The sequence below is a fragment of the Antechinus flavipes genome, chromosome 4 (assembly GCF_016432865.1).
Source record: "Antechinus flavipes isolate AdamAnt ecotype Samford, QLD, Australia chromosome 4, AdamAnt_v2, whole genome shotgun sequence".
In the NCBI taxonomy this organism is placed as follows: Eukaryota; Metazoa; Chordata; class Mammalia; order Dasyuromorphia; family Dasyuridae; genus Antechinus; species Antechinus flavipes.
This window is the reverse complement of record NC_067401.1, coordinates 157,361,594-157,374,415: the sequence shown is the minus strand read 5'-3', so window position 1 is coordinate 157,374,415 and position 12,822 is coordinate 157,361,594. Positions and strand designations below refer to the sequence as shown.

Here is a 12,822-nt window from a genome sequence, read left to right as displayed (position 1 = left end):
CTATAGTTGCCAATTTTTTTCTCAAAAAGAAAAAAAAAGCCTTTGTCCTTACTGTCTTAATTTAGAAGCTTTGAATAGCTGCTCAAAAGTAAGCAGAGTTCCTTTCATATCTGTAAATATGAGAAAAGTTCAGTAATTTTTTATTAACAACAGAAGATCAACTACTTAATAATATATTCAACTAATCTAAATGTTTCAAGCAAATATCAAATAAACTTTAAATGATTTAATTGAAGAGATGGAAATAAAATTATCCATTAAGAAATGACAAATGTAGATTTGGGGGAGATCCTGGCCCAGAATGATTCACAAGTGAATTCTATGTTTTATCAAATGTTTATAAAGGAGTTAATAGATAAACAAATTCTCAAGAGATAAAAAAGAAAACATTATATATTAAACTCCTTTTATAGAATAAGTTCTCAATACCTATAACAAAGAAAGAGAAGTATAGAATAAGGAATAAGGGTCAATTCAAAATTATCAAGAAAGAACTAGCAAAAAAGACTTCACCAATATTCCTCCCCTCAAAAAGGAAAATATTCACTAGAACCAAGATGAATTTTTACCAAGAATGTGAGGATGAATCAAAATTATAAAAATCATTATTGCTAATTATATAAAAAGTCTATATGATCATATCAATATATGAATTCATTTAAACTAAAAACTATATAAAGAAAAAGCATGAGGATTGTATTTTAATGTGATAAAAGGTATTTATTTAAAACAAAAAGTTATTTTAATTTGTAATGACAAAATACTAGGAGCTTGCACAATAAATATAGGAGAAATAATAGGTTGCCTTCTATCTCTGCATTTGACTTAAATCTAAAAATACTAGTGAAAGGAATAAATCAAATGAAAGACATTAGAGGAATAAACACAGGCAAAAAGGGGAAAAAACTATTTGTTTTTGCTAACAACCTGATGATTTACTTTGAAAACTTTAGTGAGTCAGGAAAAAAACAACTGACATAATGAATACCTCCAATGAAGAAGGAGGTTATAGATTTTCTTCAAACAAATAGCATTACTATATAGCAATTTTTAAAATTCAGACAATAATCATTTAAAAGAAAATCTCATTCTAAATAACTACAAAATTTGTAAGGAATCTAGGAATTAATCTTTTGAGGCATATTAAAATATAGATACAATATAATTTTAAAAATAAAGAATGACTTAAATAACTGAAAGCATGTTTACATTTCATGTCTGAGATATGCCAAGATGATAAAAATGACACTACTTAAATTCACTTAAAGTCACATTGCATTTTAATCAGTTATCAAGGTACCGATACTTTTTAGACTGACAAAAATGGTAACAAAATCCATTTAGAGGAAAAAAAATTCTCAATAAAATCATGAATTTTAAAAATAAGAGAATAGTATTCTAAACCTGATATTGCATGTATAAATCTATAATTGTGAAAGCTACTTGGAATTGATTAAAAAGAATCAGAAATAATCTAATTTTATAACCAGGTATTAGATAAAGAAATATGATCACTTGTGGATGGATTCCTTATTTGACATGAACTGCTGAGGAAACTAGAAAGCTATTTGGTAGAAATTAAATTTAAAACTGCAACTTCTACCATATATTACAATAAGCTCAGAATGCAACATGAATAACAAAAGTCAAAACATAAAAAGCAGAAAAAATTGCTGTCAAGAGCTAGAAGAATTCTTCATTAGATAATTGAATAACTCATAAAAGATAAAATAGTAATTTTAATGACATGAAATTAAAGTCTTTAGAAGAAACAAAATCAACATAGTTAAGAAGGAAAGCTATTAATTAGGTAAATTTTTAAATGAAATATATCTTATAAGGGCCTAGTTTCCAAGGTAATACAAAGAGTAATCTCCTATTGGATAAGCAGCCAAAAGATACAGTTTTCAAAACAATTACATGCTATTTTTCAACAGCCAAATGAAAAATTGCTTTAAATCATTAATAATGAAAGAGACAGGAATTTTAAAATCTCGGATTTTATCTTAGACCCATAAAATTGGCAAAGATGATAAAAATTGAATCTGGTCATTATGGAGGTAATGGAAGAACACAGGTACTTTGTTAGTAGATTTGTTAATTAGAATCACTACTCCAGAAAGTAATTTAGAATTATACTAAGAAAATAAATAAAAATTCCATATTCTTTGGGCTATATATCACATTGCTAGGCATATACTACAGGAATAATAAATACAAAAGAAAAAGGTCTAACAGATACCCAAATATTTATACTGGCACTTATGGTAGTGAAAGACTAAAAACAAAGTAGATGCCCCACTGTTTGGGAAGTGGAAAAATATGTTGTGGAATATGAATGTAATAGAATATTGCTGTACCATAAAAAATAACAAATGTGGAGCATTCAGAGAATAATGTCTTTGTTTTATACAAACTGATACAATGAAGTAAATAAAATCATGAAAATTATGCATATGCACCACAGAAATATAAATGAATCTCCAAAATCTATAAAGAAATAAGGGGTTGGGGCATAGGTGGCATAGTGGATAGAACACCAGCCCTGAAGTCAGGAGGACCTGCATTCAAAAGTGGCCTCAGACACTTAACACTCCCTAGCCTGTGTGATCCTAGGCAAATCACTTAACCCCAACTGTCTCAGCAAAAAAAAAAAAAAAAAAAAAAAAAAAAAAAAGAAAAGAAAAGAAAGAAAGAGGATAGTTATTCGAACAAAAAGTAAAAACAAAAGATATCAAGATTTTCCAAATGAAAAATCCAAATGAACTTGAATAAATATATAAAAGAAAAAATAAGCAATTGAATTAAATCTGTTCATTTGATTTTACCTCATCCAAGTTTAAAGCCGCCAATGCACTTGTAGTTCTTGCTCTCTCTGCTTGAACATCTTCATCTTCACCTTCTGGTTCTTCTTGGTTTGGAAAAACTTCACTACTACGTGGAGAAATTCTACAGAGAATACCATAAAGATCAAGCAAACAACCAAAAAACATTTATTAGGCATTTATTATGAACCAAGAATTACAATAGGTAATGATCATGCAAAAACAAAAATAATAGTCCCTGAAAATTCTATAGGAAAATGCAAAATGTATACAAATACAGTTTTAATCTATGTAAGACTTAGATATGATGAAAAATGGCTGAACAATGATGACCTAATAGGTCACTAGAAAATGGGGAAGAGAGGATCTGAAAAATCTTCATGTTAAAGGTGACCTTGAGATGTACTTTGAAGGAAACTAAAGATATTAAGAAGTGATATAAAATGGAAATCAGTGAGTGAATAAGGCAACAATCAAAGTTATGAAGGACTTTCAATGACAAAAGTAGGAATATATATTTGCTCCTACAACACCTAGTTATTTTTTTGGAGAGGAGGGAGAGCTTGGTGTGTGTGACATAGTTAGTTCTGCTTTAGAAAAATTACTTTAGCAATAAGGAGATAAAATCCATTGATAGTTAAAAAAATTAATTCATGCTATTCATTAAAAGGTCAAACATCAAAGCTGAAACTAAGATACTTTGGAAACATAATGAGAAAAGAGGAAAAGACCCTATTGTTTGGAAAGATTAAAGCAAAAAAGAAAAGGGGATGGTGAGAATGAGATGATAAATAATATCATAGAAACAATGAATGTGAAATTGGTCAGACTTCAAGAGATAGTGGACAATTGAAGGGCTTGCTATGCTATGGTCCATGGGATAATGAAAAGTTGGACGCAACCAAATGACTGAACAGCAACAACTTTGGTAACTCTGTAAAAGGATGGATTTTCAGGTGAAAAGCTAGTGTCCATAAAATTGTGGTCCCAATAAAATGTTACTTTGATTGAATAGAAAAGAAGAAAAGTTTCTCATCACTCCCTCACTGTTTTTTACCAAACTAATTTCCATTCCCAACTATCCCATTTCTATTAGTGTTACCACCATATTCATCTTGATCTATATCTGGCAACTAGATCCAGGGGATCTGGAGGGGAAAGTGAGGCAGGAGACCTTGTACAGCCCTTCCCCTTTTAAATCCAACTCACTTGCATGTCATGGCATCGCTTTCCTAAAGTCATGGTCCTCTTAGAGAACGAAGGACAAATAACGCCACAATATTCTTCTAATTTACTAAAATATCTTCAATCACATTTAATTTTCCTTCTTCATCATCTACACTAGTGGTCTCAAAAGTTGGAACCATGATACAACCTCGTTGGATATATGATGAAACAATTGGCATGTAGGAAGCTGGTAGCACTTGTCCCTTCCCCTACCAGCAAATTATGGGGCTAGTCTCCAATACAACCATACTAATACAATATTTCATCCATTACAATTCATTCTACCCTTTTTGCCACTGTACAACTTTCCAAACTTTCCCCCGTTAGTCCCTGAGGTCAATTGTAACCTCATCCTGACCCAGGCATCCATGGAAACAGTTGCTCAGATAGCATTGGGAAAAATCCACCTCCTCCCTAGCATTTCAGATTCATTGCTTCCCAGATCTCATGTTTTAGACATACCAGGTACTCTTTAAAGTACAAACTCTCTCTACTGCAGCAGTAATCAGTAAGAATTCCATTCTTTTTTGTTTGGTGAGACAGAATGAGTTGCAGATTTCATTCCATTATTATTTTCCCAAAATCCACCGCTCTTTGAAACTTTTTTTATTTTTACCACTATCTTCCTGGTAATTAAGATTTGCAACTTCAGATGATATATATGACTTTAGAATATTAGATCCAACATAGTTAATCAGTAACAAAAGCTTGTCATTTCTCCTTTCACACAATTACCACAAAAACTTAATTGTTCATTTTGTTGTTATTCAGTTATTTCAGTCATTACTCATAACTCTGTTTGAGGTTTTCTCAACGAAGATACTAGAGTGATTTGCCATTTCTTTCTCTAGTTCACTTTATGGATAAGAAACTGAGGTAGTCAGGATTAAATACGAAGATGGAAAAAAAAATAATGAGTCTTCCTGACTCCAAGTCCGAGACTCATTAATTTTTTTTCCATCTTCGTATTTATGTAGATATGTGATATCTTCCCCAGGCTTTTCTACCTTTCATTTAGACTTATTTCAATTAAAAATCTTTCCTGTCCTGTTTTAATTCATATTCTATATACTTGATAAAGTGATTTTCTTAAACATCAGATGTACCCATATCACACTTCTTAGAGATACGTGTACATCCTCAATAAAATATAGTAGTTTTCTATTTCCTATAGAATCAAATACAACCCGCTCTGTTTTGTATTTAAAATCCTTTCCAGGATGGCCTAAACTACCTTACAATCCTTATTATATGTTATTCTCCTTGTTGCATTCTACTATCCAGCTAAACTGGCCTTCTGGATTTCCTCACACATATTTTAAAAATTATTAAAATATCCAAATATGAATATGAAATAAGTATGACCAGATAAACAATAAAAATGTATTTATACTGAAAATTATTTTGACATTTAAATCAGAGACATTTTACTTTTTTTTAAGTTTTGCATGGTGAATGTCTATAGCCAGAGAAATATTATATTTACTTATTATTATGACCAACTTTTGGTCAAATTATTTCAATTTAAATTATCTTCAAAAAGAAATTCACTTGCTTGGCTAGCTACATAGAACAAATTAACTGAATAATTATTAACAATGATTATTTCTCAGTTTTCTATATGCTCTAGCACAAACAAGGATTTAAAAAAAATGATGAAGCTTATTCAATCACATTGCTTTGCCATCTTTGACCATGGAAATTTTGTCTGAGGTTGGATTTGAAATCACAAAGATAAGTCTTCCTGATTTTTGACCTAGCACTCTATCTGCTGTGCTATTAGATGTCCCCAAATAAGCATGCAGTCAACATTTTTCACTGAATTATTTGTGCTTAGGGGCAGCTAGGTGACACAGTAGATAGAGCACCAATTCTAAATGCAGGAGGACCTGAGTTCAAATCTGGTCTCAGACACTTAACACTTCCTAGCTGTGTGACCCTGGGCAAGTCACTTAACCCCAATTACCTCAGCAAAAAAAAAAAAAAAAAAAAAGAATTATTTGTGCCTATTATAATAGTCAAACATTTAATATTTAAATTAATTGAGATGTTTTAGTCTACCTGAAGACAGGATCCTTTCTCATTGATTTCTTTCCATATTTCATTTCCAGAAACCGTAGAACAAAAAGAAGAATGATAATGTGAAGATAAGGCTAGCAGGAAAGAAACATAAACACTATTATTTACTATATCACAGAAGATCAAAAGTATTTACAAAATCACAGGTCTCTGAGGCTTGTGTGAGTACTCTCTCCATCAATGCAGAGAGCATCCCATTTTAGATGTCCTTAGAGAAATACATTACTCAGAGTACAACTTAATGAGCCTCTCTAAACTTACCTAAACTGATTTCATACAATGTCAATCCCATATTTAAAGAATTTCCCAGAGCTGTTGCTCTACTTGCTATAGCATCTCAGAGTTAAGGTCATTTCCATGCTAAAAATGGATATTGCACTAGAATTTTAGAAAGACCAAATAATCTGGGGGGAAATGGGAATGTTTTGTTTCTATAAATTTATATATATATATATATATATATATATATATATATATATATATATCACAAAAATCTTACTAATTTAGGGCACAATGCATTGATTTTAAAACATTTGCAAAAGAGCTTATAAGTTTTACATTAAGTTGTTTTTTAGTAAATATGATTTCCCCTCTCCCATGAATAAAAATCCCAAAAGAAAGTTCTTCTTACTATTAAAACTACTAAGAGGCTGCTTTGACTGATTCCATCGATTTCATCTTCATGATGATCAGGATTTTTAGAATAGTTATAAGAGAGCTGTTAAAGGAAAAAAATGGCCAAATGAAAGTTCATTTGTTGAACAAGTATAAATTAACAAGAAGCTCATTCAGCAAATATTTCTTCCCTTATTCTGCTTGAATCTTCTCAATGCTCTAGGAAAAATGCATTCTTCAAAAGTGGAAGCAAGAATCTTCTCTCTATAATGTACTCCTTCTTTCACTGAGTATTTTTTAATTGTTAATTGTTAATTTCTTTTTCTTTACCTCCTTTGTCTCTTCCACTTTTACCTCCTCTTCCCCATTCTTTGTTTCTTTCCTCCTTCCTTCTCATTGAATCAGGCTCTACATTTACTTTTGAAATAATAAGGAAAATGAGTTTATCTCTGTCCAAAATTGTGAAACAAATAAATCTTGTCCTTCTGTGCCCTTTTATATCTTTATAATTCTAACTCCTCTCTAAATTCTTATGCCATATCTTCCCTGCAAAATATCATCTCAAAAATAATTTTATAAATTCATTCACACTCCCACTGAATATTAGAAAACCCTCATTTTGTCATTATCTTTTTTTTGTTAAACCTCTTCCTCTCACAATCCTCATTGAAAATTGGTTTCCTACATATCTCCTCATTGTATTCATATTCTCTCTTCTTTATTTTAAATATACTGGGTCAAAAGGAAGAATAGCCATACAAATTGCTCCTCACTATCACTTAAAGAATTTTCTCTTGTTCCAAAAATTGTTAACAATTTTTCCATCTCTGAGATCTCAATTATATCACCCTAAGGACATGGTAGTGATTTACAAGACACTTTCATTTTCCACTTTTTCCTCAAGGAATTATGTATCATATTAACCATATTCCTATCTATTTCAATCCAAGGTCAGTCATTTGGGATTTCAACACACATGCTGGCATCTCTCACAAATAGTCTACCATCTCAGTTCACCATATTTCTCAGTTCTCACAACACGTAGATCTATTCAGTCTCAGTCACACACACAGCAATAGTCATATCTTTGATTAGCCATAAGTATTCCATATCTAACATAAACAACTCTGAAATTTTTTATTTAACACACTGGAACAAATTGTTCCCATTTAGGATGTGGCCACTGTGCATGCTACAGCTTCTTGGAGCCACAGGTGAGAGTTGGATGAATCCATTGGATGAATCCACCAAGGATGGATAAGCATCCCTGAAAGGGACTTGGCAAGTTCTCACACCAAGATGTGTCAGCCCTTCTGAATATCCTGAATGTCAAACCTGAGGGAGCTGGGTTGAGTAACTTTTTGTTGGTGTGTTGTAGATCAGTGTGGGTTGAACTAAGTAGATTCTGAATAATAAATTCTGTTTCAACTGAAAATTTTCTGATTCTATAACTAATGAGCCTTACTTTATCACTTCTTCAAAGGAAAACATATTTTAAATGATAGGAATAAATTTATGCCCATTGTAGAATTTAAGTCTAGTGAAATGATGAATGTGTCATGGTGGTAGTAGTGTTAGAAGGGTATGGTAGAATTAAGGAGATGGTAATGCTAACTTTCTAGTGTCCTTGAAAGCATAATAGAATAGGAAACAATCATACTGCCTTTTGGTAAGGCTGATTTCCACAATTATGTGCATGGTAACTGAAAGTATGTTAGTGAAGAGAGCATTTGGTTGTACTCTATCTTCCTAAATAGAGAAATAGATTCTCCATTGATCTGCATATACCACTGGAGTTTATAAATGAGTTTAGCCTCTCCCCTAAAAATAAGGAAAAGTAATTAATTTAGGAGATTTCAAACTTTATGTCTCTTCTCTGAAGCAATTAAGGTAATGGGTAAAGCACTGGACCTGAAGTTAAAAAAAAATTTGAGTTCAATTCCAGCCTTAGACTCTTACTAGCTATGTGGTCAAGTAAGCCATTTGACCTGTTCACCTCAGTTTCCTCAAGTATAAAATGAAAGTAATAATAGCATTTGCCTCCCAAGGTTGTTCAAATGAGATAACTATAGCAAGCATTTAATAAATACTTGTTTTCTCTCTCTTCTAACATCACCCTTTGTGTATTTTATAAAACTGTGAAATTTCATACAATGCATATTTCCTCATGTGGAACAAAGCTTTTTCAACTGATAATATATTTCAGTATCTTACTACAAATAATAGAATTGCTTACCCCATAAAAAAGCATTAGACAGCCAACCAGTGTGTACAAAGGCACTAATATCATACAAGGGAGCATGATAAGTAATTCAAAGTTATTTAAAAATAGGATGCCAAATAAGAACATAGAGATCTGAAAGAAAATTTCAAATAGGTTAGAATCACATATTTTCAATTATTTACAGAATACAATTAAATATATACTATCTCTAGGGGACAGTGCAGGGCTGAGCTGAACAGAACCAGGGGATAGAATGACTACATAAGGATAGAACAACTAGGGAAATTTTACATGTGCTTCTGTTATTAGAAAACATCTTTAGTGGAATTAAATTTATTCAAGACAGGAATATACAAATGGTTCCTCTTAGAAATACTCCCACTTTCTGACATCTTTCCCTAAGATATGACCTATAGAACAGGAAGTATTTAGGTTATGAATAAGAATAGGATAGGGTTGAGCCTACATTAATGTAAAGGAAAGTCAGATGTCTATAGAGAGACAAATTGGAAATCAAAGATATGCTGATAGCTGACTTTCCTATACATCTTCATCTTTCAAAGTCTTCTCTCTCCCTGGGCCTTATTAAAATGCATATTTTTCTTCTAAAAAAGTCGTAGTACCATTTCCATCCCTTATACAAGTACTCAGTGTCATTCATACTGCATTCAACAGTTCCTTTTCATATTAAGAGTCACTTTTGTGCTTTATACAGAAACAAAGGAATTATCCCAGGCTTCTTTGGAAGCCCATTTTAAAGAGATTTGCAAGAAGTATGAATCAGTATGAATGCTTCTCATACATTTAGACATAAGAAAGAGTATGATGTACCCCTGGAATGTTAAACCTTATTGCCACTAGCATTCTCATGGTTTTGGATAAGCAAGTATGATATCTTTGTTGCTCAATCTTTTTTTAAGTAGCTGAATTAGATAATTTATCAAGTCCTTTCCAGCTTTCTAAAATTTTATGATTCTGTTCTTTTCAGTGAAACAAGAATGCAAGTTATGAACAGATGCCAAGAGAAATAAAGATTGAAATAGAAGCTGAAAAATGATACAACTGTAATATTTATGAAATAATAATAATTTCTATAGTTCATTGCAAAATAAAAAGACAATATTAATTTTGAAGGTGAAAATGAAATTAATAGAATGTTTTGTACTTACGATAAAGAAGCAAAAAAACCAGAGGCCACTATTTTTTCTCCTCTTACGAAAAATGAATGAAATCACATATGTGAAGACAACAACAGATGCTGCATAACCAATAGTACACAGGATCTGAAATTAACAGAAAATTATAATAAGTACTAGAAAGACAAATGCTGTCCAGGAAGATATGGAAAATCCTAAAAACCATTTGCCAGGAGATGTTCAAGACACATGTGAGGTAGCAGAGAGACCACGTCAATACTTGAAATGATTATTCTGTCTAGATGCTTGCTTCTATGGTTAGCAAACTCCCTTTCCACCTTATTACCCCAGTCAATATGGTATAGAATCACACATTCCTATAAGTTAACCTCAAAACCCAACTACCCAACCCTACTTTGCCTTCTCTAGTTCCTATTCACCTCAACTCTATATCTTTAATGCCCCACTTCAGATCTATCTGCCCTTTCCGCTCTGTCACTGTGGAAATCCGATTTTATTATTAACAAACTTTCATTTTAGACATTTTAATTTTCTTGTATCTTTTGCTACAGAGGCTTGTCTATGAATGGATGGTCATTAATTCAGGATCATCCAGGAAAAACTGCATCTTCTCTCCTACATGGTTCTGATATGGCATACTGATTCTGGAGAATTAGGAGGTATGTCAAAAAGCTCCTTGCTACCTACTGTCCATTCTAGACTTTCTTTCTGCCAACCACACTTAGCTATTTTTCATTTTTTGATGGTTATGATATAAAAATTTGTCACCCAATCTGGACCAATCTGGACCTGAGTATTATTTACTGGCTGCCAGATCACTTTTTTCTCTTCTCTCAATTAAATGTTTGATTTGCAATTTTCCTTTCCATCTCAACCTTTGCCTATAATAGTAGGGGACTTTAGTATTTGGTATTATTCAAATGCCATAATCTTGCATTTCATCAGTTTCCTGTGACTTGCTTTGTACTCTAAATCAGTTACACACAAGACTAGTCACACTCTTGATTTTACCATTAACATATGTACTATGATAAGTATAACATGATTGCACATTTGTTTGATTATACAGATCTTAATTCATAGACTTTCTAATGAACATTTCTTTGTTCTATAAATTTTGTGACTTACCTGAGCAAACAGAATTATAGATGTTGGCCAGCCTTCATCTGTATTATTCATAAGATAGTTAATGACATACATTAAAAAGAGAATCATACAATATAAAGGAATATCCACCAGTGACTGCCCACACCAATATGCTGAAGGGTATAGCCCTGAAATCCATAGCTGGGACTGGGCTTTTATCTGATGGAGAAATAGAAAAGATATGATTTTGAAAAGTGAAGTTCAGAGAAATGTTAAATCTTAACAATGTCAGTTAACTAAAAATACCCATTTCTAAATTAATGCTGTATACATCTTAGACATATCATATGGATCAAACTATATGACTAAATAGCATAGGCCCTCCCCTCAAGGAGTTTATCATCTTGGGGAGTAGTGTAGATAATAAGGCATGTATACAAATAAGTATGATACAAGGTAGAAAGTGTCAGGAGCAAAAGGGGGAAAAAATGAAGCAAATACTTAGGGGGAATATGAGTTGTTGAAGAATGACAAGATCACGAACCAGAAATGATGATGGTGGGAAGGAAGAGAGAGTAGTAGGTGGAAAATCATAGAATGTTTCATGAGTAGGTGGCACCTGAGCTTGACCTTAAAAGAAAAAAAAAGGGATTTCAATAGTTGGAGAGTAAGGGAAAATATGTAGTAGACATAAAAGAACAACTTTAATCAAATCACAGAGAGTCCAGGACAAAAGGAAGAATCAGAGACCAAGAGGCAATGTGAACAAAGGTTAGAAAGGTAGATTGCAATTAGTTTTTAGGTTACCTTAAATTCTAGACTAAAGAGTTTGCATCTTAATCCTCAGAGAACTATTAAAGTTTTTTTTAATAAGGGATAGAAGGTATGTGACATGGTCAGGCTTACATATTAGGGAATAAAAATGTCACCTATAGGAAGGATATGTCAAAAAAAGGAGAGAAAAGGCAAGAAAAACCAAGACTACTTCCATAGTCTGGGTGAAAGGTGATAGGACCTGAACAAAGACCATGCAATATATATGAGTGCAGAAATGGAAAGAGATATCAAAAACCCTGTGGACACAAAATTAATACTGTGTTCCTCATCTATTCTTCCTACTCTTTTATTTTGCTCCATTGTCTGCTGTGCACTTCTTGGTGCCTACTGGGACATTGAAAAGTGGAGACTCTACTTTCATTTATTCCCTAAATGAGTGTCAGGAACTTTGGGCAGGTCTAAAAACATCCTTTGAACATATGTGCCTGCAATGCTTAGCATGATTTCTTCACAAGTAATTCTCTCTTTTCTTGTTCTAAACTTCTATGGCCCATTTGTATTTATGCTTTGAAAATCCTTCTTCCATACTTGTGTGGACATACTTTGCTAGTCACAGAGGCCTGTGTGAATGGATGGTCATTAGTTCAGGATCATCCTACTCAAGTTAGACTGCAACACTAGTTACTCTAGCCACAAATCTCAGAGGTCCCTCCTGGTGGTTTGTTGTCAGATCTTCACACTTCCAAACCATTAACATGCTACCGCAATTGGGGAACTCACAGATGTTGCCATGTGATATACCCTGAAGCCTACACCTTGTTATGTTGCTTCT

The 12,822-nt window shown here is 32.4% G+C and overlaps 1 protein-coding gene across 1 annotated transcript in view; it reads right to left on the bottom strand.

Annotated features, from left to right (window-relative positions):
* Positions 1–12,822, bottom strand: part of LOC127560551 (ATP-binding cassette sub-family A member 10-like) — a 109,707-nt gene that overhangs the window by 24,233 nt on the left and 72,652 nt on the right. The window contains exons 24-29 of the mRNA XM_051995227.1: positions 11,256–11,432; positions 10,140–10,253; positions 8,983–9,102; positions 6,763–6,849; positions 6,114–6,205; positions 2,829–2,949 (exon numbers count right to left, since the gene is read on the bottom strand). Of these exons, the coding sequence (XP_051851187.1) occupies positions 2,829–2,949; positions 6,114–6,205; positions 6,763–6,849; positions 8,983–9,102; positions 10,140–10,253; positions 11,256–11,432 (711 nt within the window). The remainder of the gene's footprint in view (positions 1–2,828; positions 2,950–6,113; positions 6,206–6,762; positions 6,850–8,982; positions 9,103–10,139; positions 10,254–11,255; positions 11,433–12,822) is intronic.